Source organism: Hyaena hyaena, unplaced genomic scaffold (assembly GCF_003009895.1).
Source record: "Hyaena hyaena isolate Hyena2069 unplaced genomic scaffold, ASM300989v1 scaffold_98, whole genome shotgun sequence".
Classification (NCBI taxonomy): Eukaryota; Metazoa; Chordata; class Mammalia; order Carnivora; family Hyaenidae; genus Hyaena; species Hyaena hyaena.
The window spans coordinates 2,941,465-2,969,074 of record NW_024080730.1 but is presented as its reverse complement, the minus strand read 5'-3'; the positions used below and the strand labels follow the sequence as shown (position 1 = coordinate 2,969,074).

Below are 27,610 nucleotides of genomic sequence, written 5' to 3'. Positions count from 1 at the left end.
CTCTGGGCGCAGCCTGTGCGCCCCCGCCCGGGTCCTGGCCGCCCCCTGGCCCGGGCTCCCGGGAGCAGCTGGGGGTGCCGGCGGCTGGGCCGGCCCGCGCGGGACCCTGGACCTGACGCGCCAGCCTCCGCCGAGCCCTGGGGTTTCTGTCTGTGGTTCTCACGTGGCCGCGTTCTCCTTCTCCCCCTTCTTACAGACCTAGGGCAGCCATGCCGCGCAGCCCGACGTCCAGCGAGGACGAGATGGCCCGGAGCTTCTCCGACTACTCCGTGGGGTCAGAGTCGGACAGCTCCAAGGAGGAAACCATCTATGACACCATCCGGGCCACGGCGGAGAAGCCGGACGCCCCCAGGACGGAGGAGGCCCAGGGCAACACGCTGGTGATCCGAATCCTCATCCAGGACCTGCAGCAGACGGTAGGCCCCGTGTGCTCCTGTCTGGCCACGTGTGGCCTGTCCCGGTGGCGGCCCGCGCGGCATGCACCTGCCACCCGCGCCCCCCCCCCCAGTCAGCTGTCTTTGCCGCCTCACCGCGTGCTGGGGGGAGCCCAGCCCTCGAGGCCACGGGGACCAGCCTTGCCGAGGAAATGCACACAGCGGACGCGCTAGCAGGTGGGGCCTCCAGACCCCGGGGGGGCCCTGCCTCTTCCCCCGCCGCCCTGCGGTCAGTGGTGCACGGACCCTGGCGTCCTGTGCCCCTCCTCAGTAGCCGGGCCGTGCGAGCTCTGCGCGGCCTGCCCCACCCGGCACTGCCCGTGCCGATCCCAGGTCCCCTCCGGGTCGGGCCCCGCACCGGTTCCTGGCTTGGCCCTGGCTAGTGCCCCGCCATGCGCTTGTTTGGTGGCCGTGGGTCCTTGCTGGCGGACCTGCCTGCGTGGCCGCCGCCTGGAGGGTTGGCTGTGGCGGCACAGGCAGCGCTGGGGCCGTTGGAGCTGCCGTGTGAGTGCTGGTGCCGCAGGCGAGCGGGACTACGTCACCGAAGCCTGTGAGCACCCCCAGGGGTGGGGCGTGGTGTGCGGGGGACCTGTCGGGCCGGGCTGGGTGGGGTCTGGGGCACACGGTGACCCCAAGAGAGGCTGTCAGGCTGTCAGACCCACGGCCAGGCCCAGCAGGTGCACCCCGTGGTGGGAGTTCTCTTGTGTCCGTGCGTCAGGGGACTTGGTCTCTGAGCGCAGCCCTCCCTCCCCTGGGCTCCCCTTTGGGACTCGGGACTCGGGAGGCACCTGCGTGAGACATGGGTCATCTTCACACTCCGTTTCCCAGGTCCCTGGGAGTCGTATCGGGTGTGGGCCCTGCACACTCAGAACGGGTTAAAGGCAGTGGGAGCAGCAGGTGGTGTAGACGGCCTCCAGGATGCTCAGGGGGGCGGGCCTGGAGCTCTGCGTCCATCCTTTGTGCTAAGAGCAGAGTCCCCGGCAGACGCCGTGGAGGGGAGGGGTCTCTCAGGATTGGAGGGAATGGCTGGTGATGTTACGTGGTGGTGCCCCCCCCCCCCACGCACATCAGGCCCCCACCTCCCGGCACCATGGGGTCTACTGAGTTGGATCAGTACCTCCCAGTGGGGGGTCTCCCCTTCTTTATGGGGGAGCAGCTCCGGCAGGATGCCGTCCTCTCCAGAGCACAGTCTGGGGGTGCTGGGGGTGCGTCATGCTGACCTGTCACCTCCGAGCAGGGTCAGCCACATGCTGCACCTTCCAGAAGATGCCCCAGAGAGGATCCCGGGGCACCGCAGGCCACAGAGGGTAGGCGGTGTTTAGGTGTTTTCTTCTGCGTCATTTATCGTCTCTTATAAAAGTGACTCCTTAGAAAGACGTCGGGCGCTGGAAAAGCACAGATGCCAGCCCCGGGGCGGCGGCCGCGACCATTGGGTCGCATCCTGCACGTGACTGTCCGAAAGCTAACAGGTGACGGGGTCTGTGCGTATGGACGGACACGGGGGTGGACGCGGGCTGCCGGCCAGCCGACATCGAGTGGTTTTGTGCTCATATAGAAGGAGAAAAAGACAGTGAAGGAAATGCTGAACTTGAGTGATTTCCTGGCTGGAAGAGGGACTTTGCAAATCAACCTGTGGACTCAGAGGGAACAGTTAGGAAACGCTGGGAGGCTGGGCTCTTCGTGTTCTTTTCTGATTACGGGCTTCCCCTCCTTTTCTCCCGCCACAAGGAGCGTGGCGCGCTCATCAATTGGGATGAATTAGGGTAATTGGTGTAATAAATAACCAGACTTCCAAACACCAGGGGATGTTGCACTTTCTTCTCTCAGGCCGGCCTGCTGGACCGACGGGGATGCGGACACGGAGGCTCTGTTCCACGCAGGCATTCAGGGACCCAGACCCCTTCCGCTCTGGGGCCCTCCGTGGGTCCCCTGATCTGCCCAGAGTGTGAGGGCAGAGGACTGGGACCACGTCCATCCCCGCCCGTCCCTGCTTCCTCGGAGGCCGCATTTGACTGCACAGGAGGCTGGGAATGGGGTTTGGCTGTCGGCCTGGGAAGGAAGAGGTCAGCGTTGTGGCAAATGGCAAATGTGTGTGCACATGCACACGCACGCACATGCGTGTGCAGACACACACATGCACACACACGCACTCAGGCACATGTGCACACTCCTGCACACGAGCACATGTGCACGCACATGCAATGCACACACACCTAAACATACACACACATGCAGACATACAGGCACACGCTCATGCACATATGCACACACACGTGCACATAAAGGCACATATGCACGCTCACGTGCACACGTGCACACTCGCACAGGCATGCACATGTGTGTACACACACTCATGCACATATGCAAACATGCACAGATGTACAGGCTCACACATGCACACACACATAGGCACACAAACATGCTCACAGGTGCACACACGAGCACACACACATGCACATACAGGCACACAGGCATGCTCAGGTGCACACGTGCACACTCGCATCGGAATGCACATGTGCACACACACTCATGCACATATGCAAACATGCACACATGCACATGTACAGGTACACATGCACACTCATGCAGACGTGCACACGCACACGTGCATGCACATGCAGTGCACACGTACCTAAACACACACACATGCACAGACAGGCACGCACTCATGCACACACATGTGCACATACAGGCACACACACATGCTCACGTGCACACATGTACACTCGCACAGGCATGCACATGTGTACACGCACACTCATGCACATGCAAACATGCAGAGATGTACAGGCATGCACACACACGCACACACAAGGCACACATGCACACACATGCTCACACACACGTGCACACAGGCACACACATGCACATGTGCACATACAGGCACACACGCATACTCAGGTGCACACGTGCACACTCGCATAGGCATGCACATGTGCACATGCACACTCATGCACATATGCACACACACGTGCACATACAGGCACACACGCATGCTCAGGTGCACACGTGCACACTCGCATAGGCATGCACATGTGCACATGCACACTCATGCACATATGCAAACATACCCACATGCAGATGTACAGGCACACGTGCACACTCATGCACATGTGTGCACACACACAGACACACATGCACACACATGCTTGCACACACATGCGTGCACACTGGCATTCACACGCAGGCCCACCCACACGCGCACATGCACCCCGAGGCTTGCTGGGGCAGAGCTGTGAGCACGCAGCCACCGTCCACCCTGGCAGGTGCGTCGGAGCTCAGGAGCCCCCGGGCTGCGCTCTCTTCCAGGCTGAGCGCCTGTCGCCAGGGATGCCCACTGTTGCTTTTCGTAGTTCTGTTCGTTGTATTCATCTCTTAGTCGGAGGGAGTCAACCGTCTGGTGGTTCTTTTTGGGGAGAGTTCTGGTGGGGAGTGCTCCCTCGGCAGACAGGCGTCGCCCTGCGGCAGTCCTGGGCCTTGAAGTCATCTCCATGCAGCGAGTCCTGAACCAGCGCTGTGGGGGCCTTCCTGCAAGACCGTGGTCACAACATTTGCATTGACAGGTCTATACATGACCTTGCTTGTGTGTATTCGTGTGCAAACAAAGACACGTTGTTTAATATGTGCCCTTGGCTCATGAACCCTGAACACCGAGTGCCGCAGCCTGCACCTGGACAGAGCTCACGCCACGGAAGGAGCATCACTGTGCACCCCGCCTTCCTGTGATTGGGCGGCGTAGCACCGTCTCTGCACGGTTCCTGAGACCGTTTGGAACCACGAAATCGCCAGCAGGAGCACAGAAACGGGCACCGAGTGGAGCCCAGAGGACTCTTGTGTGCAGGGTGCAGGATGAGCTGAGTGGAGAAAGCAGCTCGCGTCGCCGGCCCCACCTCTCCGGGAGCGCGCAGACCGGATGCCACAAATGCTTGGCCACTCTGTAAGTGGTCATGAAAGAGCCACGGATACAGACTTGGGGATACAAACCAACGTTAGCGAGTCGGCAGACTCCCAAATGTGGAATCCGCGAATAAGGAGCATCGACAGTTTGTCCCTGTGGCTTGGGTGTCGATTTCCCCGCGTGCCATCGGATCCGAATTCCTTCCCCACCTCACCCCAACCTTCAGGGACGTCACGCGGCTGCGTCTCGTCAGTGTCCTGATTTCTTGCTAAACGGCTTCCTAAAGAATTGGCCTCGGTTCCTGTACAGGGAGTGTTGGTGCTGGCCCATCTGCTTTTCCTGGAGAGGCTTCCCACCTGCAGATTCTGTGCGCCCCTCGTTTCTGGGAGGTTTCCTTACACGCCGTGTTTCCGTGTTGCGGGTTGGGTCCTGTGTTCCACGACAGCGGCCACTCTCCCCTGGGCTGCTCCGTGTTTGCCTTTTCTGACGGCCTTCATCATGGGCACCTCGCCTCATCGCCCTCTGCAGTTTCCTGAGTGCTCCGTTATGGTGTTTCCATTTGGACCCATTGATTGCGGTTGTGTGATTTCGGATTTCCGTTTGGTTTCCCAGCCCTGCGTGGGCTCATCCTGAAAATTATTCTTTTCAGTTGTGGGTGTTTTTACTGGGTTTTGTGGCTTCTTCTGCTCCTCTTCTTTTAACCGGGGAGCACTCGCCCTGGACGAATGCGCGTCTGACTGCCGCGTGCCTTCCCTCCCCCTTTCCTGGTCTCTTCCGTAACGCGTCTTCGATATTTCCAGGCTGCTTCTGCCTGGCTCGTCCAGTTGTTTGTCAGTGACTTGGGGTCCTTCTGGGGCACTGGTTGGGTGTGGGTGAAGCTGCCTCAGCTCCCTCCCGTCCTGATGCCGAACGTCCTGCAGGCGCGTTCCCTCCGTGGGGGCCCCGTGTCCCGTAGCGGCACCAACGGTTTCCGGTGGGCCAGTGTGCTAAGCCCTTTGGGTTTTCCTGTCACAATGCTGTTTATTAAATTCACGTGCACGATTTTGTTCTGTCATTTTTTTCTTTTATTGTTATTATTGAAATTCTAGTTAACATGCAGTGCAGTATTGGTTTCAGGAGTAGAATTCAGTAACTCATCCCTTACGTTCTCACCGCAGGCGCCCTCCTTAATGCCCGCCCCCCCCACCCCTCCATCAGCCCTCAGTTTGTTCTCGTGACAGAGCCTCTGTGGTTTGCCTCCTTTCTTCTCCCACTCCCTTTTCTTGTGTCCCTCTGTTTTGTTTCTTAAATTCCACATATGAGTAAGATCGTACGGTATTTGTCTTTCTTGGATTGACTTATTTTGTTTCGCATAATAAACTCTAGTTCCATCCACATTGTTGCGTATGGCAGGATTTTATTTTTTTTAAGGAGCCGAGTAATATTCTATTGTACATATAAACCACATCTTCTTTATTCATCATCGGTCGATGGACGTTTGGGGTCTTTCCATTCTTTGGCTGTTGTCGATAGTGATGCTGTAAACATTGGGGAGCACGTGCCCCTTTGAATCAGCATTTTTGTTTCCTCTGGTCAAACACCCAGTAGTGCAATTGCAGGATCATGGGGGGGTTCTGTTAATATTTTGAGGAACCTCCGCACTGTTTGCCAGAGTGGCTGCACCAGTGTGCGTTCCCACCAGCCGCGCAAGAGGCTTCCTCTTTCTCCACGTCCTCACCAACACCTTTTGTTTATTGTGTTGTCAACTTTAGCCATTCCGACTGCTGTGAGGTGGTATCTCAATGTGGTTTTGATTTGTATTTATTTCCCTGATGATGAGTGATGTTGAGCATCTCTTCATGTGTCTGTTGGCCATCTGGATGTCTTCTTTGGAGATGTGTCTGCTCATGTCTTCTGCTCATTTCTTCACTGGATTGTTTTTGGGGTGTTGACTTTGATAAGTTCTTTATCAATTTTGGATACTAACCCTTTATCTGGTATGTTGTTTGCAGGAGCGCCTGGGTGGCTCAGTCGGTTAAGCATCTGACTTTGGCTCAGGTCATAATCTCACGGTTCCTGAGTTCGAGCCCTGAGTTGGGCTCTGTGCTGACAGCTCAGAGCCTGGAGCTGCTTCGGGTTCTATGTCTCCCTCCCCTTCTCTCTGCCCCTCCCCTGCTCACGCTCTGTCTCTCTGTGTCTCAAAAATAAACATTAAAAGGAAGATATGTCATTTGGAAATATCTTCTCCCATTCTGAAGGTTGCTTTTTAGTTTTGTTGAGTGTATCCTTCGCTGGGCCAAAGCTTTGCATCTTGATGAGGTCCCCCGAGTTCATGTGTCATGTGTGTTATTTTAGTCAGCTTATATGACAGCGCGGGGCAGGCATTATCACGAAGATAGTCACTACACACCTGTGCAAAGCACACAAAGTGAGCACAGTGTGTAACCAGCATGGGCCAAGGAGGCGGAACATCACCTGCCCCTCAACGGCCCTGTGACACCCTCTTGGTCTCAGTGGACCGGTGAGACACAGGTGGCCTGGGACACACGGCCTGCAGCCTCCAAACCTGCCAGATGCTGGTGTTTGCTGTGCCCACTCGCTGCCCGATACCTGGGCCTGATTAGCTTCTGCGTGTTCCCCCTGGAAGGTGGCCAGCGGGTGGCCTTGCAGAAGGCACAGCACGGGGTCAGGTGCGTCCGAGATGCTCAGAGTCCCATCCCCCACCATCCATCCCCATGTGTGTTGGGGCACGGCACCGAAGGTCTTGGGTTGGGGGTGTGAAGTGACCCCTGCAGCCAGGACCAGGCGACAGCAAATGCCCCTTAAACATCTGTTCCCTTGATCGATCTCCTTGGTCAAAGCTGGCGGGGTCCACACCCAGGAGGTGCTCGCTGGATAGCGAGCAAGGGCGTGGGACACTGACAAGGTGGACACGGCGCTGGGCCCGGCGGGCTCAGGGTGGCGGGAGCCGGCCAGGAAGCCCGCGTCCCACGCCTGCCTGCCGTGGCCTCCTCCCGGTGGGTGGCGTGGGGGCTCTCGTCCCCTCAGGGATTGCGTCCGCCGTGCCAGCAGCTTCGGGAGCATGTCAAGAATTACTGATGGAGACACCTGCTCTCCAGGCCCGGTTACAAAGGTCCGCCAGGGTTTGGTCTCCACTTCTGGGAGCGTGATTGTTTCCGGAACCTTCTAAAGATCACCTGTCCTTGCTGTGTTCTCGGTGAACAGAGTCCCTGGAGGCTGAGGGCAGAGCTCCCGTGGACGGGAGCCCTGCCAGGCTGAGTCCTGTGCGGGGAGCGAGGCGGACTCTGGACTCCTGCCCAGCGGAGCCGTGCACGTGGCTGTGGCTGGTTTGTCCCCCCTGTGCCCACCCGAGGGGTGGCAGTGTCCCCAGGAGCCACGAGGCTGTCCCTCTTCTGCCCCGGGGGCGCCTGGACTTGTCTCTTCTCCCAAAGAGACTGTGGTCCGCGCATCACCCTCCAGTGAGATGACGTTCCCACCTCCGAGCGGGAGACCCCGGCAGGGCTCACCTGCCTTCAGGAGCCCCTCCCCTGACCCCTGGACCTGAGAGGCAGAGTCTGGGGGGCCCCTGGGAGGCGGTGGCTGGGATCCCTTTGCTCCGGACCGCTGCACACGCATGGAGGGCTCGCTGTGGGGTCCAGGGCTACACCCGTCAACAAAGCCGGCTTTTTAAGCCAATGGCATGTGTGCAAATCGGCACCAACTCCAGTCCTTCTGTTATTTACAGCTTTGGGGAACGTGGGTTTGGAAGCTGGAGCGGAGCTTGCCGCACGCCGGGTGGCCCGTCATGAGGAGGAGGCGGAGGAGCACGGGGCCGGGCTGTGTCGCGCTCTGGGGGCCTCCTCAGGGGCTCCAGGGGCAGCCCCCGCGCCACCTCCGCCCGGGGCTTGGCCCCGAGTCGCTCCGTGGCAGCTGGGGCACGTGTCCGTCACCACCACCTGTCTGAGCGGGTCCACAGAGGTGCGGGGACTGCCACTTCCTGGCCGACGCTTCGGAAGACGAGTCCCTCCCGTTTTGTTTTATAGATGCTTCCGTTGGTTACGTAAGTGCATCTTCAGCTTTGGTATCTCATCTGGGGAAACCGTCTCAGATGTGGTCCTGACCCCCTGAAAGACCGTTTATCGCCACCCATCCACCCATCCTGTCTCTCCCCCTCCTCCCACACCCGCTCACTCGCACCCCTCCCCCAAAGCAGTGGCCCGTCGCGTCCTCACCGTGCCCGCCTCCCCGCCGCGCGTGTGGGCTGACGCGGACACCCGCCATCTATCACTTGCTTCCAAATGGACTGTCAGACACGCTTGGTTTCCAGGTGACCTTGGCCCTTCCGTGTATCGTTGAGGATCAAAACAGAAATCCAGGAGCAGGAGGTCCCTCCCCCCCCCCAGGTTTTGATCCCTTCCTTACCTTTTCTCCCAAACACACCACTGCATTTGCTTTTCATATCTGAGGCTCCTGGGATTTTGGCTATTAGGGCTTCTTTATCCATCTTGGCAATTTCTGAGCCCTTAGTGCTCCCTACCGGCCTCTCGTTCTACAGAGACCATCCATCGTGAGAGAAGGTTCTAGAAGAACTTCCTACCTTGCAAAGCTCCCTTTGAGCACGTTGCTGGGCACGTGCCAATTCCTTACACTCGGCCCCTTGGGAGGGGTGTCTTCTCACGGGACTTCATGGGGTCCAGCCTTCAGGAAGCCAGCCGCCCAGACGATGTTCTAGCATCATCTTTCCGCAGGGGGATTGGGCTTGGGTTGGGCCCCCTGCCTGGCTCTCTGCAGGGGCCTGGCCCTGAGTGGATGAGCTCGTCAAGACTTGTCTCCCATCTAAACCAGATTCCTTTTCTGGGAATCCCTCCTCTCCCCTCCCCTCCCCTCCCCTGGGCACCTCCACCTTCTACTTCTCTCTCACATGAAGCTTGGGATTTCCAGGGCTGCTCCGTGCCCTTCCCACACCCAGGGCCTCAGTCCCCACGTCTGAGCCAGGGATGACATGGCCACGGCCACGGCCGCGTCTCCAGCTCTGACCTCTGTCCTGGGGACCGGAGTGCACCCTCCCTTGATATCCGCTCAGCCGAAAGCTCGTGTTGCCTGGAAGGGGTGCCGGGACCCTCTCTTCCTCTCTCCAACCCCCCATGTCTGGTCCCATTGCTGTTCCCTCTCTCGGCTAGTGATTAACCTGTAAAAAACAACTGTATTAAGGTACAGTTTATAAGCCGTAAGATTCACTCCTATTGAGGATACCTATTCAGGGATTTTCGGTGAACTTGTGGAGTCCTGCAACCCTCACCACCCTCTGGGTCGGGGATCTCCCCACCACCGCCTGCCCACGGCTCACCCGCGCCCACGTCCAGCCCTGCGTCCACTTCCCGCGTGCTGTCCCTGTGGTCACCCTGCTGTGGGCATTCTGGGGGGTCATACAGGATGCGGATTTCCGTGTCTGGTTTCTTTCACTCCGTGGAAGAGATTTGAGGTTCGTCCATCACCGCTTCTTTCCTGTTTACTGGCAAGGAGCCCTTCATCGATAGACGGGCCCCATTTTGTGGCCAGTGGGCTGTGTCCACGTTTCGGCTGTGAAGTTCTGATTCTGTCTTCGAGCCAGCACGCAGGGGCCACCCCGAGCGTTCCGTCCCCCCACGCACCTTCCCCGTCCAACGCCGGGTCCTGTCCTGACCCTCTGGGTCCCTGGACCCCGGCTATCCTGTCCACCTCCGTCAGCCCGCCGCCCATACCCCTGCCCTTCCCCTGGGCCAGGACAGCCCACACGGCGCCTCCGGAGACGGCGCGTAGAGTAACCCAGTTACACCGCGTCCTGTCAGTCTCCTCGGGGGGTTCTTAGAGTTTCAAGGATAAAGATCAAATACTTACGCGGTGCGCCTCCCTGCCCCCGCTGGTCCTCCATGGGGGTCCTCGTGTCCGCTGTGTCCCCCGTGTCCCCTGTGTCCCTGGCACAGCTGTGGTTCCACAGGTGCACACTCGCGTGACTGCTTGGCCAGCATCTCTCTTCCGGGGCTCCTGGTCTGTTCTGTGTGTCCTCACGGCCCAGCGACTGGTGTGGATGAGCAGAGTCGCTGTCACGGGACCTTGTTAATATCTGAGAAGGAGGGTCTTGGCTTCTCTAGAGGGTGGGGGCCATGAGGAAGGAAGGAAACAGAAGCAGGTCGGAGGCTCCTGCGAGCATCCAGGCTGCCGTTGATGAAGGTGGAGACCCACGACGGGTTCCTGAAGGCAAAGTCGGTGAGATCAGAGGAGGTGTGGCTCTTGCACGAGAGTGTGGTCTGGCCTTGCGAATGGTGCTTAATTGTGACTTGGGTCAACAAGTTTTAAAATGTGAAACCTGTGTCTTGTTAGTGTCTCAGGGGAGGAAAGATACCTTTTAAAAATTGAGATGTAATTCACCTTCCATACAGTTTGCCCATAGAAAGTGTACAGTTCTGTGGATTTTAGTAAATTCCCAGATGAGTGTGCCCCGTTGTCGCAGTTAATCTTAGAACATTCTCATCACCCCAGAAGGAAAGCCTCTGCCCATTAGCAGTCAGTCCCCATCCCTATGCCCCCCAGCCCCTGGCAGCCACTCATCTGCTCTCTGTCCTTTGGGCGTTCCCTATCAGTGGAATCCCCCACTGTGTGGACTGGGGACAGACCCACGATTTCCTTAGTTGTCTGCTTCTCCTGTGGGAGGCAAGCCCACCACCCCTCAAGTCTGCCCCTGAAACCAGTGCCAACCACAGTGGTGCCTTGAATGCCACCATTAAATGGCCTCACACATCATCGAGTAGCCCAGGCGACGCAGAGATGAAAAAACTCTTGCATCCAAAGATGCATTGATCTTTCAGGCCGCCATTTTGATTCCAGGTTTTCCTGTCTTGGAATGTACTCTTTACTGCCCCAAACAAAAGGAATTTGTTTGGGATTTTAGACTTCATTAGAAAATTACTCGTACGTGACTCTGACTTGAGCACATTTTCTGCCCTGAAAGAGAAGTCAGGAGGATGCAGTTGGCTGACGGAGATGATGGTAATAATGCTCTTCCTTTGAGAATTTTGAGCCTATGCAGTGTGGCCCAGGGCTGACTCCAGTTCCGCCAAGGAGACCCCCAAGAGGCAGAGGAATGCCTTACGTCTTTGTTTGATGCTGTTTCTTTTTTAATATACAGAAAATTGAAAATACAGGGCAATGCAAAGAATAATATCAGTGTGTCTATTATGATTAATTGACAGTGGTTAGCATTTTGTCACTTTTTTACCCGAGGATCAAACCATTCCTGATAAGGTCAAAGTCCCCTTAGTCCTCATGCCCAGCCCCCTCTCCTCAGAGTCAAGCACTGTCTTAAATTCAGTGTGAATCCCTCGTCTCTTGCTCTCTGTCTGTGTGTCAGTGCTCACTACATAGCATTGTGTTATGTCAAAAAGAACATCTATACCTGGCATCATACTGGGTGTGTCATTCATAACTTATTTTTTCCACCTGGCATGTATATTTTTGAGATTTGTCTTTTATATTATTCGTCCATCAATTATACACTTATTCTTCCATCTCTCCCTTCTTCCCCCATCCATCCCCCCATCCATCTACCCATCCAACTATCCATCTGTCCATCCCTCCCTCCCTTCCTCCCTCTACCCACCCACCCAGCCACCCATCCATGCATCCACCCATCCAGCCACGCACCTGTCCATCTGTCCATCCACTCACCCACCCATCCATCCAGCCAGCCACCCACCCATCTACCTATCCATCCATCCCTCCATCCACCCATCCATCCATCCACCCGTCCACCCATCCATCCATCCATCCATCCACCCATCCATCTACCTATCCGTCCATCCCCCCCTCCACGCACCACCCATCTCTCTCTGTCTCCCCCTCCCTTTGGCAGCACGGGAGCAGACGCCTGGGTCTGTGACCTCTGCTCCGAGCAGCCCTGCTGTGCCCGTTGCAGCACACGTGCAGGTCACTTTTTGGGGAGGTGGAAGGCATGGAGCCTGGTTTTCTTTGTGGTTTCATTAATTGGTTGCTAAGGCCAAAGAGAGCCCCCCTTGCCCGGCCCCCGACTTCCCTCTGCCTCCATTTCCTCAGTGATGGCAGTGATGATAAGTGACCTCCCTGTCCTTAAATGGACCTGGTGAGTTGTACGTGGTTTAAAATGCGAGGAGGGCTCCAGGCGGAGGCCTTGATCATGACAGATGTGGCTGAAGGCCAAGAGGGGCTTTGTTTTCATTCACCTCATTAAAAAAATAAGAACCCTGTTTAACCGGCCTCAGTTCTGTGTTGTAAGGACTGTGTGCTGCACCTCCTGGTAGGCATTAGCGTAATGTTTTATACATGAGAGAGGTCAGCCTGGCTTGCCGGGGTCTCCGTAGCCCGTGTGACAAATGCCTGAGTCTCTGTGCCCTTCTGCTCAAGCTTTGCGTTAATACCAACAAATCTCTCTGAGAAAATACTGTTTGGGGAAGTGGCTTTGGTCTGGAATTATTTATTACACACTCTGCAAAAAAAACCCTTGGTAAATCCCCTACTGTGTTGGGGACAGTGGTTCAAAGGCCACGCTGGTGAAGGCAGGGTGCCTCCTCCTCCCTCGGTGTCCCAGGCCACCCAGAAGGTGGCCATGCCAGGGCCGAACTGTCAACATTTAATTTTCTGCATCAGATCCAAGAGTGAGGCACTTTTCCAGCACCTTCTGTGGTCAGATCTCTGTGACGCGTCCTGCTGGATCTGAGTCCCGCCCACCCAGTTTTGACCTTTCTCTTCACACACCTCCTCTCTGGATGGAGGGGGGCTCGTTCCCCACGGTGTCCATGTGGCATCCCCTGCTGCCTCCCCAGTGCCCTGTCCATCTCCTGTCCGCGCCACGGCCCCTTGCCAGGGCAGCCCTCCTGACCCGTGGCTCCATGTGCAGCTGGGACCCAGTGGGTCCAGCCCGCCCCCTTATGGCTGTGCCTCTTGCAGTGGTGTGGGTCTGGGAGCCGATCTGAGTCTTCCCCGTGCCCCTTTGGACTTGGGAGCGCTAATGCCTGCCTCCAGGTGCCCATGAGAAGACGTGTCAGCCGTCAGGACCATGTGGTCCCAACCCCCAAGCGTCCTGCCCTCTCCTCCACTTCCAAGGGCCGCCTGATGATGGCCATCGGGAGACAAGAATGAACTCACCTCCCTGGAGGCGTGAGTCACCAACAGATTCTGAGCTGTCACCTCTCAGTTTACTGTCACCTTGACGATGGCAGAGGACCACCAGTGAGCCCCTTCAAAATCAGCCACAGCACGCGGTTTGCCCGCTGCTTGAACCAAGCTTCAGGTGGCAAGTAAGCTTTCACTGCTTGAAAACTCTTATTCTGATTGGAAAAACGAACCCACGGCCACTTTATCCTTATTACTATTTAAACATCCAAAAGCACCAGCGTGATTCCTGGCCTTCCTTCAGCATCCTCAGATCAGGCTGTCCTCAGCCAAGGTCACCCAGCATTTCCCTTTCCCCATAAATCCCTTATTTTAATCTTAAATGTGAAATGCACTTCTTTGCAATGAGCGATGCTCAGAAGTCCGCAGTTCGTTCAGAATACGCCAAGTGCTTGTGGGAGGCCGCCTGCTTGCGCTCCGGGAGCTGCCATATTTACCCTCCCTCGGGCTGTGTCTCCAGCTCCGGGTCCCAAGCAGGGTGATGCAGGGAGCGTCCCCTTGGCATCCGGACCCCTGAATCCTTCGACGTCTCTCCTCATCTTTTTTTTACCCTTTCCGGGTGCAAGTCAAGAGTGTGGTGGATGGAAGTGTCGTCTGGGGAACAGGAATAAACAGATGTGCTGGGGGTCGTGCGCCGAACGTGTCTGCCGACCGACCTGTGTCGTCAGTGGTTTTCACTTGACCACCAGACAGGGCGCCATCACAGAGCTTATTGTATGCAGTGTGATAGTTACCATCTTTCAGGTTTTGTCTGGAGCCTTCCTGACCCTCGTATGATCTCACAGAGCGACTGTTGCCATCATCCTTGTTGTACGGGACTCAGAACAGATTTGGAGAACAGTTTCCTCTCTTGCATCGAATTTTCTTGCCATGTTATTGCAGATCAAAACACCAGTATCCACTCGGCACTGTGGGCATATGACCCCAGAGCACAAGGCTTTTGCTCCTTCATGGATTGTGTGGGTTAGTGGACAACACAGACGTGGCCCACCCAGGCCTGGGGTCCTTATGTGAGGCAGAGACTTGGCCATGGTCAGTGTCATGGGCTGAGTTGTCACCACCCCCATCTCTATGTAGAAGTTCTAAGCCCTGGCATCTTGGAATGTGAATGTATTTGGAGGTGGGGTCTTTAAAGAAATGATTCACGTAAAATGAGGTCACGGGAGTGGGGCCTAATCCAGTAGGAGCAGTGTCTTAAAAGGAGATCAGGACACAGACACGCACGGAGGGATGACCCTATGAGGACACAGGGAGAGGACAGCTGTCCACACACAAGGAGGCAGGCCTCGGAAGGGTCTGGCCCTGCCCCTGCCTGGACCCCTGGACCTCAGGCTCCTGCCTCCAGGACTGGGAGGCAGTGAATGTCAGTGGTTTAAGCCCCCATCTGTGGTGTTTCATCGCGACAGCCCTAGAAACCTATGCACACCGCGTACGTGGCACCCCCAGATGGGGTGTCTGCTTCTACCTGTGTCCAAGGCCATTGTTCTTCCCCTTGTGTCCCGGTATTCTAGGTTGTGAACCTCACATCTTGCAGAATGGCTAGGACTCATGTTGATCGGAGGAGGAGAGCAGGTAGCTCTCACTGTCTTCATTTTTGATTTGAATTTGGCCATGAGCTTTACCAGTGGGAGGATGCAACTTCATACCATTAACCACCCAGCCAACCACAGCTGTACCGTTTACAGTTCTGCAAACACGGGTGCAGGTCTGCCCTCTCTGGGTCTTTGCCATATCTTAATGAGATCCTGTGTTCCCAGTGTCCTGGGTGCAGAGCAAGCCCACGGTCATGGCAGCTCCCACCATCCATCCTCCGTGTGGCCAAGACCAGACCCTACTCTGTGTTGGGTTGTACCACCCGGGAGCGTACCATTTCTGGACCGTTGTGCTCAGTGCAGTTCAGTTCTGTCAGTATTTATGGAGCTTCAGGTATGGTGATGCCAAGAAACAGATGCATACAGCCTTCTTCTCATGGAGCAGCTCATACTCTGGAGAAGGGAGGAGCACCAATCAGCTGGGTATCGGGGTGCAGCCACGTGCAGAGGATTGAGGGGGAACATCTCAGAGGCAGATGTGGATGGTTTCCCTGTGCTTGAATGTGCCTCCCTCTAGTGAGTCAAGACCACTTGGGGGCTCAGAAGACCTGAAGAGAGCTGAAGCTGGCCTGAAGGAGCCCTCGGAGCTTCTGGAACAGGCCTCCTAAACTGAGGCTATGTTGGTCACGGAGTCCTGCTCCCACTGTTAGATTTTGCAGTCCTCTGCCCTGTCAGCCTCACCTCCCTTCCCAGGCCACCGTGAATGCTCTGCTCATCAGGCCTAAGGGAGAAGCCACCGTGATTTGGGTCTCGGGAATGTCATTACATCCACTTGCAATTTTTTGGTATCTTAAGCCATGCAGCTCAGCCCAGACACTTGGGAGGGTTTTCAGGTGGCTCTGGACATCTTAGCATTTGGGCTGTTGCACCAGGAGATCGAAGAGTGGCGGTTATTGAAATGTCATGAGGCAAAGTACATGCTGGTGTGTCCTTCTTCTAGAAAAGAGATACAAGATGGAGAGGCTGTGACCGCAGGCTGGACAGGGGGGAGCAAGGGTCAGCCGAGTAGCTTGGACTGTGGTCTGTGGGCAGTGAGATCAGCTCCCTGGGTTCAGTTCAGGACATTCAGGGGTCAGCTCGACCTGGAGGGAAGCTAGAGAGGGTGAGTCCTGGGCTCTGTTGGGAAGAGTGTGATTTCAGCTGTGAGTGAGGAAGGGAAGGGCTGGTCTGCTCCAGGCGCAGGTGCCCAGGGCACATACACAGCCTGGCATGCCAGGTAACCCCTCTCCTCCACGTGTGGTGCCTGCTACGTGCTCACGCCTGGCTCCAGGAAGCCCACCGTGCGGCCAGTTCAGAAGACACCAGACAAGTCCCGCTGCCTTTCCTCACTTAGCCCTCATCAACTCCCCTCCTTACCCAGTACCCCATGAGGCACAGCCCGGCTGCAAGAACAGTCCTGACATGGGCGATCCAATCAATGAATGACAGCTGGAGCCACAAAAACCATAATGAGAAAACCAGCCCTAGGCCATATTTGAGGCAGTGAGAGACTCTACCATCAGACAGGTTGGTGAAGCTGAAAATAAGTGCCCAAATGAGCCCCCATGAATGCCTCCCTCATGGAGGAGTAAGGACGCTTTCTGGGAGGGCACACACACCATGGACAGCGCCCGGGAACAAAACGCTACATGAGCATTTGGGACGGGAAGTAACAGGTCGAGGGCTCAACACAGGATCAGCAGGGGACGGATCTGGGAGGAGTAATGAGTCTGGCAGGTGGAGCAGGAAGACAGTTTCTACCTTAAGTGAACTCTCCTCACCCCACTCTTACCATGTGATGGCCAATGAAGCGTCTCCATAGTCCTGACTCACTACAGCCCTGGGACATGGGTGTTCTTCCTAACCTGTGACAGGTTCTCAGGGTAAGCGGTTTGCTGGAGGACTCACATCGTGCAGGGAGGATCGCAAAGATGGCTTCAGTGTCAGGAATCCTGGTGCCCAGCCACTGCCACTAAGGGTTGTGTAAGGGAGCACCTTAGCTTCTGTCTTCTGCATAAAGGATGTTGTACCAGCACTGGGGAGGGCACGGGTGGGAGGGCGGAAGATGACTGAGACGTGGGTCTTGCCCCTTAAGGAGCTCAGAGCCTGGAGATGACAATGATGGTGGTGGTGGTGGTGGTGGCGGTGATGGTGGTGGTGATGATGATGATGGTGATGATGGTGATGATGATGATGATGACGGTGGTGGTGATGGTGGTAATGATGGTGATGGTGATGATGATGGTTACGGTGATGGTGACGATGGTGATGATGATGACGATGGTGATGGTGATGATGATGGTGGTGGTGGTGATGGTGATGACGATGGTGACGGTGGTGGTGATGATGGTGATGATGATGACGATGGTGATGGTGGTGATGGTGATGACGATGGTGATGGTGGTGATGATGGTGATGGTGGTGATGATGATGATGATGGTGATGACGATGGTGATGGTGATGGTGATGGTGGTGGTGGTGATGCTGCTGCTGCTGATGGTGATGGTGGTGAGAATGATGATGGCGATGGTGATGATATTGATGATGATGATGGTAGTATTAACACTGGTGATGGTGGTGATGATGAAGGGTATGATGACGGTGGTGGGGATGATGGTAGTGATAATGACGATGGTGATGATAATGGTGGTGGTCGTGATGATGATGATAATTGTGGTGGTGATGATGATGATGGTGACGATGGTGGTGATGATGTTGATAGTGATGGCGGTGATGATGCTGACGGTAGTGATGATAATGGTGGTGATGGTGATGGTGACGATGGTAATGATGATGGTGGTGATGATGATTATGGTGGTGAAGATGATGTTGATGGGGATGATGATGGTGGTGGTGGTGATGATGATGGTGGTGTAGATAATGGTGGTGATGGTGAAAATGATGATGATGTTGGTGGTGATGATGATGGTGATGATCGTGGTGATGATGGTGATCATGGTGATGATGATGGTGGTGGTCATGATGTTGATGATGGTGATGATGATTGTGGTAGTGATAATAATGATAATGGTGATGATGATGGTGGTGATGGTGATAATGATGATGGTGATGATGATGACGATGGTGATGGTGGTGATGGTGATGACGATGGTGATGGTGGTGATGATGGTGATGGTGGTGATGATGATGGTGATGATGATGACGATGGTGATGATGGTGACAGTGGTGGTGGTGATGGTGATGACGATGGTGACGGTGGTGGTGGTGATGGTGATGATGATGACGATGGTGATGGTGGCGATGGTGGTGATGGTGATGACGATGGTGACGGTGGTGGTGATGATGGTGATGATGATGACGATGGTGATGGTGGTGATGATGGTGATGGTGGTGATGATGATGGTGATGATGATGACGATGGTGATGATGATGGTGACGGTGGTGGTGGTGATGATGGTGGTGATGGTGGTGGTGGTGGTGATGGTGATGACGATGGTGACGGTGATGGTGATGATGATGACGATGGTGATGGTGGTGATGATGATGGTGATGGTGATGATGATGACGGTGACAGTGGTGGTGGTGGTGATAATGACACAGTAATGGTCAACATTTATTGAATCCTAACACGTAGGAACTATATAACTGCATCTTCCTTCACCACTACCATGAAATGAGCAGTATTATCATTATTATCGTTGTAGATATAACTATATAATTACGCACTCCTATGTAGTAAGAACAATCCATATAACACATTTACATATAATAAATATGGTTATTACTATTAACATAAAAACAGTCATTACTGTTATTACTCCCATTTCCCAGATAACGAAGCTGAGCCTCAGATTCTTAAGTGACCACCCCAGAGCCACATGTCAGGAAAGTGGTGGAAGTTCAATGTGATCCCAGGTCGCGTCTGCCTGGCTCCTGAGTCCTCACGATACAACTGATGTGTTATTTCCCCTCCACACACACGTGGCCACCCTCAGATTCTAAAATACTCGACAGTCGCTGAGAACCTGAGGAGGAAACTTAAATCTTCTCTGTTGTAGATCAGGGAGATGCTGCCTTTGTTCCGACTTTCCACTTCCCTGCTAATTTGCCTCCATGTTAAGTGTTGTCAGTTACAGGGGAGAAATCGCTTCATCTCTGTAACAAAGGACAAAATTTGGGAGATTCTAAGTAATTTCTTTCGAAGATGTAAAGTCTGCCCTTTGAGGTGCCAGTGGCTTTTAAAAATAGACGAAGTGGCAAAGTGCTGGGCACGCTGGCGCAGGGGAAGGTGGTGAACCACAGCTGTGTCTCTGGGAAAAGCGGAGGAGGGCTTGGGTCTCCTGCCACGGCCAGGCCTCGGGCCGTCTGTCCGAAGGAAAGCCCTTGAAGAGTGACAGCAATTCCGACGAAGATTTTCCCCCAGTACGAATCCGCTTCTGAAGTAAAACTAGGAGCCACAACTCTGCAGCCCAGAGGTGGCGGAAAGGTTACTCCGACAGGTTTTTAGTACACAGGAGCACCTGACCACGAGCCTGAGCATGCACGTCAGGTACACGCATGGGGAATTAGACACCAACACACAAACGAGGAACTCGAGGGTCAAGGGTTTGCTGCTGACGACCCTTCCCAAAGCGCCCCCCCACCTCTGCCCTTTCCATCCTCAGCCTCCTTCCAAATCTCAGTGGTGGGACCACCTCCCATTCCAGAAACCCAGGAGATGCTCCTCGCTCTCCTCTGGTCTGTACCTTCTAGATCAGCCTACAGCCTTGAGTGCTCGAGTCCCCGTCTGCCCCTACTGCTGCCCTGTGGGGTTTAAACCACACACGTGTTGTCTCCTGGTCCCGGGGCTGGAGCCTGAGATCCGGGTGTGGGCAGGGCTGGGTCCTTCGAGGCTGAGAGGGGCGTCTGGGCCAGGCCTCTGCCCGGCTGCTCCTTGACTCAGAGATAAGCCACTTCGCTCTCTGCCTCCACACGGTGCCTGCATCTTCGTGCCTAAATTTCCCTTGTTCAGAAGGACACAGTCACTGTGGATTGGGGCCCACCCTACTCTGTTGTACCTCGTCTTAACCGCGGTACATCTGCCGAGACCCTATTTCCAAATAAATCGCATGCACGGATAAGGGGGTAGGATGTCAGCACGCTTTGCGGGACACATTCAACCCCTAGCGGCCTGTGTTATTGACATTGTGTCTGACCCTCACAAGCCCCTGGGGTTAATTAGGCTCCATGAGTTTCATCCTGGGAACAGGGACTTCTGGGCTGCTGGGTTCGCCCAGGATCACAAGGTTAGTGTGACCACTTGGGCTGCAAGCTCAAGCCTTTCTGACCTCTGTGCTCCTGCTCCTTCTGGAAGTTTCTGAATGGGGAACTTTCTTGACATTTCTTAGGGCAGGACGGTTCTTCCTTGTGCAGGGCTGGCCCGCCCAGCGCACAGACTCTGGGTCCCCAGCTCTGCCCAGGGTGGCAGGCGGTGCTCCGTGATCACCTGCAGTGGCCCGCGGGCCTACCTGCTGCGTGCCCACCTGCGGGCGGCACCTTTGCTGTGGCCGCAGTGCGGGGGCCCCAGGTCTTCCTGGGGTGCTGGCACCAAGGGAACGTGAGTTGGGTGTGTGTGTGGCTGGAACCGGAGGCCAAGGGGACTCCCGAAACAGGAACTGGCATGTTATCTGCGGCCCCGCCTGGTCCCACCGGGTGGATCTGGTTTGTTGTGTCTGCAGATACTCGGGCCCCAGCCAAGGCCGCCGCTGCTGTCCTGAAGAGTCACTGAAGTGAACAGCCCGCCCCTGCCCAGCCTGGCGGCCCCCAGGGAGCTCAGGGTCACCCTTGAATTCAGCCCTTGACAGTGGGGAGGGGCGGGCGGATCATTCAGGCATAAGGTTCAGGTTTCCTGGCAGCGGGACCCTGGGCTGCCTGCCAACCTTCCTCGTTGTTGAGACTGGCAGGCTCCTCCTACCTGGCTGGAGGTGCTTCCTGGAGGTGGCGGCTCAGGACGGTGGTGGGAGGGCCTCTGCGTCCTTGGGCACGCACCACCCCCAGCAGAGAATCCGCCCCAGCCTCCTGCCCTTTCTGAGGGTTTTACAGTGACAAAGCCACCTCTCGAGCCCCTGCTGATGACTGTTCAGTAGAACATAATTTTAATTCAACAAAAATGAGGAGGGGCGCCGGTGGCTCAGTCCAACTTCAGCTCAGGTCATGATGTTGAGGTCCATGAGTTCGAGCCCCGCGTCGGGCTCTGTGCTGACCGCTCAGAGCCTGGAGCCGGCTTTAGATTCTGTGTCTCCCTCTCTCTCTGCCCCTCCCCCACTCGTGTGCTCTCTCATACTCTCTCCCTCAAAAATTAAAAAAAAAAAATTAAAAAATAATGAGAAGTCCTGGGGCGCCTGGGTGGCTCAGTCAAACATCCAACTCTTGATTTCGTCTCAGGTCATGATCTCGTGGTTTGTGGGATCGAGCCCCACATTGGGCTGTGCACTGACAGTGCAGAGCCTGCTTGGGATTCTCTCTCCGTCTCTCTCTGCCCCTCCCGTGCATGTTCTCCCTCTCTCTCTCTCTCAAAGAAAAGAAGAAAAAAGAAAAGAAAAACAAAACCTTTTAAAAAAATGAGAAGTCCTGGTTCAGAACAGATGTGACCCTGCGTTTGCTCTTCCCGGTTTATTGGTGAATCTCCGAGAAGGGGGTTCGGGGGCAGGACCAAACGGTAGCCTTTGGGTACTTAGTGGCACTGTTATGCTTTTGAAAAGTGTGATTGATGGGGCACCTGGGTGGCTCAGTCAGTTGAGCGTCTGACTTTGGCTCAGGTGATGATCTTGAAGTTTGTGGGTTTGAGCTCTGCATCAGGCTCTGTGCTGACAGCTCAAAGCCTGGAACTGCTTCCAATTCTGCATCTCCCTCTCTCTCTGCCCCTCCCCTGCTCATGCTCTGTCTCTCTCTCTGTCTCAAAAATAAATAAAACTATAAAAAAAAAATGTGATTGATTTTGCAGGCACTCTTCACTATTGAAGTTTTTAAAAAATTCTTTTTTTGGCAGCTGATAGAATTTTTTTTTATTTTTTATTTTTATTTATTTCTAGGAGAGAGAGAGAGACAGCACGAGCAGGGGAGGGTCAGAGAGAGAGGGAGACACAGACTCCGAAACAGGCTCCAGGCTCCGAGCTGGCAGTCAGCACAGAGCCCAACACGGGGCTCAAACCCACGAACCACGAGATCATGACCTAAGCGAAAGTCGGACGCTTAACCGACTAAGCCCCCCAGGCGCCCCAGCTGATAGAATTATTTAAATCTGTGTTTCATCATTGCCTTCCTTCCTGGGATGGGTGGGGTGGCGTCGGTGTTCCGAGGCTGATCTGTTCACGTCTGTTGGCTGGCACATGGCCATGGCCGTGGACTCTTCCACCAGAGAGGCCACCAGCAGAGGCCTCCGTCCATATAGGGGATGTTGATGTGCCGTGATGTACATGTGAAATCAGGCTGTGGTTGGCTTGAGCCGTGGTCCTCCAAGCATGTCCCCCACGCCGGCTATAGTAGCATCACCATCACACTCGTGAGAAGTGCAGGTTTGGGGCCAGACCCAGACATGCCGCCTCAGACACTCTGCTGGTTGGCCGGGGGGTCGACACTGTTTCCCCAAACGCCAGGGTTTGGGAAGCCTCGTGCAGGTGGGGAGGGCCCAGGACAGTCGGTGGTGCCGACTGGAAAACCACGGCAGGTGCCAGGGACCGGAGTCGAGGCCACGGGATCCGGCGGTCCAATCCTTGCATTTCTCCTTTGTGTTTACACTGGGTCCCCATCCAAGCGCAAGAGCGTCTTCTTTCTTCTCGTGCTGAGATGCCGGGGGGTGCGCTGCTCCGGGAACCTCTGGAAACACCTCTGGCAGCTCTGGCCACGGGCCTGGTGGGCTGCACCACTGACCAGGTGTCTTCGTCCTTCTCTGCAGAAGTGCATCCGGTTTAACCCGGACGCGACTGTGTGGGTGGCAAAGCAGCGGATTCTGTGCTCCTTGAACCAGAGCCTGAAGGACGTCCTGAACTACGGGCTGTTCCAGCCGGCCAGCAACGGGCGCGATGGGAAGTTCCTGGACGAGGCGCGGCTCCTGCGCGAGTACCCGCAGCCCGCGGGCCCGGACGTCCCGTCCCTGGAGGTACTGGCGTCGGCCTCGCGGCCAGGGCGCGGGGTGAGGGAGGGCCTGCACGGGACTCCCGATTGGATTTCAGCTGGGCTGTGACCCCCAAGTTCAAGGTTCATTTGGGGAGCTGGGGTTGCACCTGACTTTGTGACTTTCAGGCGGTGAAGTCTTGCCCCATTCGTTTCGAGAAATCTTGGTGTGAGCAAGCCTTGGGTGTGACTCAAGGTCATGTCACGGGGCCTGCGGGTCCTGGGGTGCAGGATGGGGCTCGCTTCTGCCTCTTCCCTGCCTCGGGTATGTGGTGGCCAGTGGCCATGCGGCTGCGATCCGAGGCGGGATTTCCTTCCTGCTTCTTGCCCAGGAATGACCAGTGGGCTTGGAGCTGCCGTCAGCTTGGGCCGCCTCCTGAAGGGTCACTGCGCGAGCTGGGCCACGCACAGTGTGCCCCCAGCCCCGGCCGCTCGAACCCCCAGCTTTACACACGGTATTTCCATGTGACGCATTAAGACCTTTCTGCACGCAAGTCACTGGAAGGTGGCCGTTTCTCTGTCTCTGTTGTCGGGTGATGACACTCACTTCCACCTCCTCAGACAGCGGGAGGCCGGCCGCGGGGACTGTCGCTGGCCTGCGGGCGCTGAGTGGCTCTGCAGTCTTCTCAGCGACGAGATCACTCTGGAGTCAGAGATGTCATGGGCCAAGGCTGGACCAAATCTGCATGTTTCTGGGCCTGATGGAGACTTTGAGGCTGTGGTTATTGGGACCCTCATTTAGATGGAATGTGTGTCAGACCAGAGGGAGGGGTTCAGTGGAGGGAACGATGGGGTGCCACTTGGCATCCTGTGGTTCACTGTTCTGACCTCAGTTTGCTCATCCATAGAATGGGTATCCGCTGCAAAATCCCATGTTGGGGGCGCATGAAGCACCAGACACTTTCTAGGCGTGTTCAGTGAGCACAAGACTGTCAAGGTTGTGGTGTGTGAGTCACGCTTGAGTGGCAGGTGACAGACCGGGAACAGTAAATGAACGATTCACGTGGGGGACGGATAATTTCCATAAGGAGAGTAAAACCCGGCTAGAAGACCAGGATGTCCAGAGCCCACGCTTGACCAGAGAGTGACTCTGGCCGGTCCCCCGGCCCCACCGAGAAGCAAACGGGAGGCGTGGGGACGCACCGTAAGCTGGCAGGGCGGTGATGCAGATTCCAGAGGGGACACGCGTCCTGCCTCCCACATCCAGTCCAGGGACTCGTGTCGCGGGGCCGAGGTGGGCAGTTTGCGGTGGGGGGGGAGGGGCTCTCTACTCCCGCGGGTGCGTCGCCCCACAGGGCCGTCGTCCAGTCCTCGTAGCCGTGCACCCGAGCCTGCTGCCCAACCTCTCTGGGCCTCAAGTTCTCAGCTTTGCGACCCGGCGGGGGGGCCTTAGTCCCACCTTCCCGGGGAGGCCGTGAGGCTCCAGCGAGGATGCCCAGGGGCAGCCGGCGCTCTCCTGCGGGCGGAGGAGTTGCTACACTTCTGTTTATTCACCTCCGTGGGGCCCCGTCCCGCCAGGCGACCCGCTGGGCAGCGTGGGACGGACCCGGCCTTCCCCACGTCAGGAGCGGCCGTGGCCGTGCGCCCCCTGCCCCCGGGAATTTCTGTAGAACACGGTTGGCTGCTTACGAGGCGCTGAGAAAACAGCAGGGAACGGGTTTGTGTTCGGAGCCCACAACCCTGTGGCCACGAGCCGGGCGTGCGGGCGACTCGACGCAGACTTCCTCCTCCGACCCTTCCTGTTCCGCCAGGGGGCGTTCGGGGCCCTGGCGTAGTTTTATAACCCGAAGGGGTCCCGGTGGCTCGAATTCCCTTAGAATTGTCCGTTACGAGCCCCCACGTCTCCTGACGTCACCGCTCGTGGCTCCCGGAACCTCAGATGTCTGACGGGTGACGACCTGGTGTGCGAGGGGCCCCTGCAGCCGGGCGCGGGCCACACGAGCACGCTGTGCTGCTGGAGTCTAGAACCGGGGTGGGGTCCTAAAGCAGGTCTGGGTCCGCGGCTGCCGGTCCAGCTCAGCCCGCGGTCAGCACGTGGTCACGTGGTCCTGGAGCTTTTCACCGACCTGCCTGATTTCACCACAGGCTTCTTTTGGTGCTTAAAAAAAGGTCCAGTTTCAGCCTGCGCGACAGAGGGATTTTCTGTTTGGAACCTGTATGTGTAATTAGAGTTGGTGCCGAGGGGGCCCCTGCTGCCTGCGCCTTTGTGTGCCTCCCCCCCCCCCCCGCCCCCGGGCTGGTGTAAACCCCCGGGCCCTGGCGGAATCGAGGGAGGTGTGGGGAGGGACACAGCGCATTTGCCCAGAGATGGTCCCGGTCAGGACGCTCATGCGCTCTTCTTGGGCGTCCCCACCGTCAGATCAGGAAACTGAGTCTGAGCTGGGAAAGCTTTGCCCGGAGCTGACGGGACATTGGTGGTGGTGGAATCAGAACATCCCGACCGGGAATCTTCGCACAGACCGCTGGCGCCCTCCCCCACCTTCAGTAGCGCCTCCAGCACGTTTTATCCCAGAGGGGCCTCTGGGCGGGGCCTGAGGTCAAGGTGCTGGGGTTCAAGGCCGACTGGCACCAGCACCTTCTTCTTGGGAACTTACGACGTCGGAGCAAAATGTGTGGTTTCCAGCTCAGAGGAGGCGCGTGTTTGCGGGGGTCCCAGGCGGGGCCTGCGGGGCCGGCTTCTCACGGTTGTGAGGACCGCGATCACCACTACTGCAGAGAAGCGTCTGCGTGGATCTCCGTGGGAGGATATGACTCCCTCGTCCCTTTGGGTGGCTCTCGTTTCTTTCCGTGGCTTTTCACCCCATGGCTGTAATCTCCGCAGGCGTGGTTCTCGCCCTGTCGGGTCTGCGGGATGATGGGGCAGCTTCCCCGGGAGACTTTGCTGTGGGGCCCCTGCCTTCATGACACGGTGGATGACCAGGCCCTGCTTCCTTTGAACACCCTGTGACGTATTCACGTGTTTTCTCTTTTCCTGTTTCCGTTTCTGTGCCAGTTTCGATACAAGAAGCGGGTGTACAAGCAATCCAGTCTGGACGAGAAGCAATTGGCCAAGCTGCACACAAAGGTAGGCAGGGACAGGGGTGTCTCTCACGTGGCATCCCGGTCTCCACAGATCAGGGGGCCACGGGGTTTCTTGGAAGGCGGGGCTGCGAAGCAGGGTGGGTCTGGACTTGTGTCCTTGGGGATGGGGTGCATGCTGTGCCCGGCGCTGTGTGTCCCCTGCTGGCGTGGCCCATGTAGGCCTGACTAAACCATGCAAATGCCCGTGCCCTCCTGGTGCCCAGAAGGGTGTCCGTCCGCCCTCTGGAGCCCCCGGACGTGGCCGCCCTCTTCTCCTGTGTGACGGAGGCGTGCGGTGGCAACTTGCACGTGGAACAGCATCGAGGGGACGCTGCTCTGTGCACGTCCCCCCGGGTGTCCCTGGGAGGCGGGGAAGTCACTATGTGAGCCACTGCCACTGACAGAGGACAGCACTGGGCACAGAGTCCATGGAAGAGCTGTCGGCATCAACCACACAGAGATGAGACCCGCGTGAGGCCGGCAAGGTGGAGGCGACGGGCTGTGGGCTGCGGTCCGCGGGGGCTCCGTGCTGGCGGGATGCGCACCAGGTGCTCCTGCCCTTTGTGGGGGACCCTGTACGTGTCCGGGGGGCGCTGGGGCTCAGTGCGTGGCCGCACCTACCTGAGTGCCCAGGAGGACCTGTGAGCTCCAAGCACGCGCGAGGGCGTGAGCACAGGGAGAGCCGGCATCGCCCGCCCAGGCGCCGTCCCGGTGAGCTCACCGGGTGCCCTGAGCTCACACAGGTTCTCAACCAGCGGGTCCCCTGGCTCTGTTCTGTCCCCCGTCTGTACCACGGAGGACACATGGGTTTTTACTGTGCTCAGCAGTTATGATACGCCATTGTTTCCCTCGGTGCTCACTTGCCCCGGTGCGGCCGGCTCCCGGCCCTCTGGCGGGTCCCCGCGTCCGCCGAGTGCTCACGACTTTGTGGCCCCGCTCGTGCTCAGGGTCCGCATGCACATTCCTTGCCCAGCCTTGGAATCTGCCGGGGTGGCCGTGTTTAGACCCCAGGGTCTGGAGGGAGCCTCTGGTGGTCGTCTTGATTACCTTCTGAAGTGTAGATCAAAATGTGCTTTCAGATTAAAAAAAAAAAAAGTTGGTCGTAAATAGCAGTGAAAGCGTTAAGTGAAGCCAAGCGTCTCTTGTGTTGTTGGGCATTTGTTAATTCTGGGCCTGGAATGTGCAGAAAGCGACCGGGCAGAGAAGTAGCTATGTCGGTGGCCAGAAGCCCCGGACCTCCCGCTGCCGCCCCTGCAGTGTGTGGGGGCAGCCCGGGGGTGGGGGGGCTGCAGAATCGGGCCAGCGGCGAGGGTTGGCGTCCTGACATGGAGGCGGGTGGGATGCTGTGGTTGTCCTCAGCCCGGGCCGTCTGT

The 27,610-nt window shown here is 56.7% G+C and overlaps 1 protein-coding gene across 1 annotated transcript in view; it reads left to right on the top strand.

The window, feature by feature from the left end:
* The first annotated feature begins 209 nt into the window (after positions 1–209).
* SHANK2 (SH3 and multiple ankyrin repeat domains 2) overlaps positions 210–27,610 on the top strand; it is a 419,611-nt gene continuing 392,210 nt past the window's right edge. Inside the window, exons 1-3 of the mRNA XM_039235341.1 lie at positions 210–416; positions 22,960–23,163; positions 26,170–26,241. Coding sequence (XP_039091272.1) covers positions 210–416; positions 22,960–23,163; positions 26,170–26,241 — 483 coding nt within the window. The remainder of the gene's footprint in view (positions 417–22,959; positions 23,164–26,169; positions 26,242–27,610) is intronic.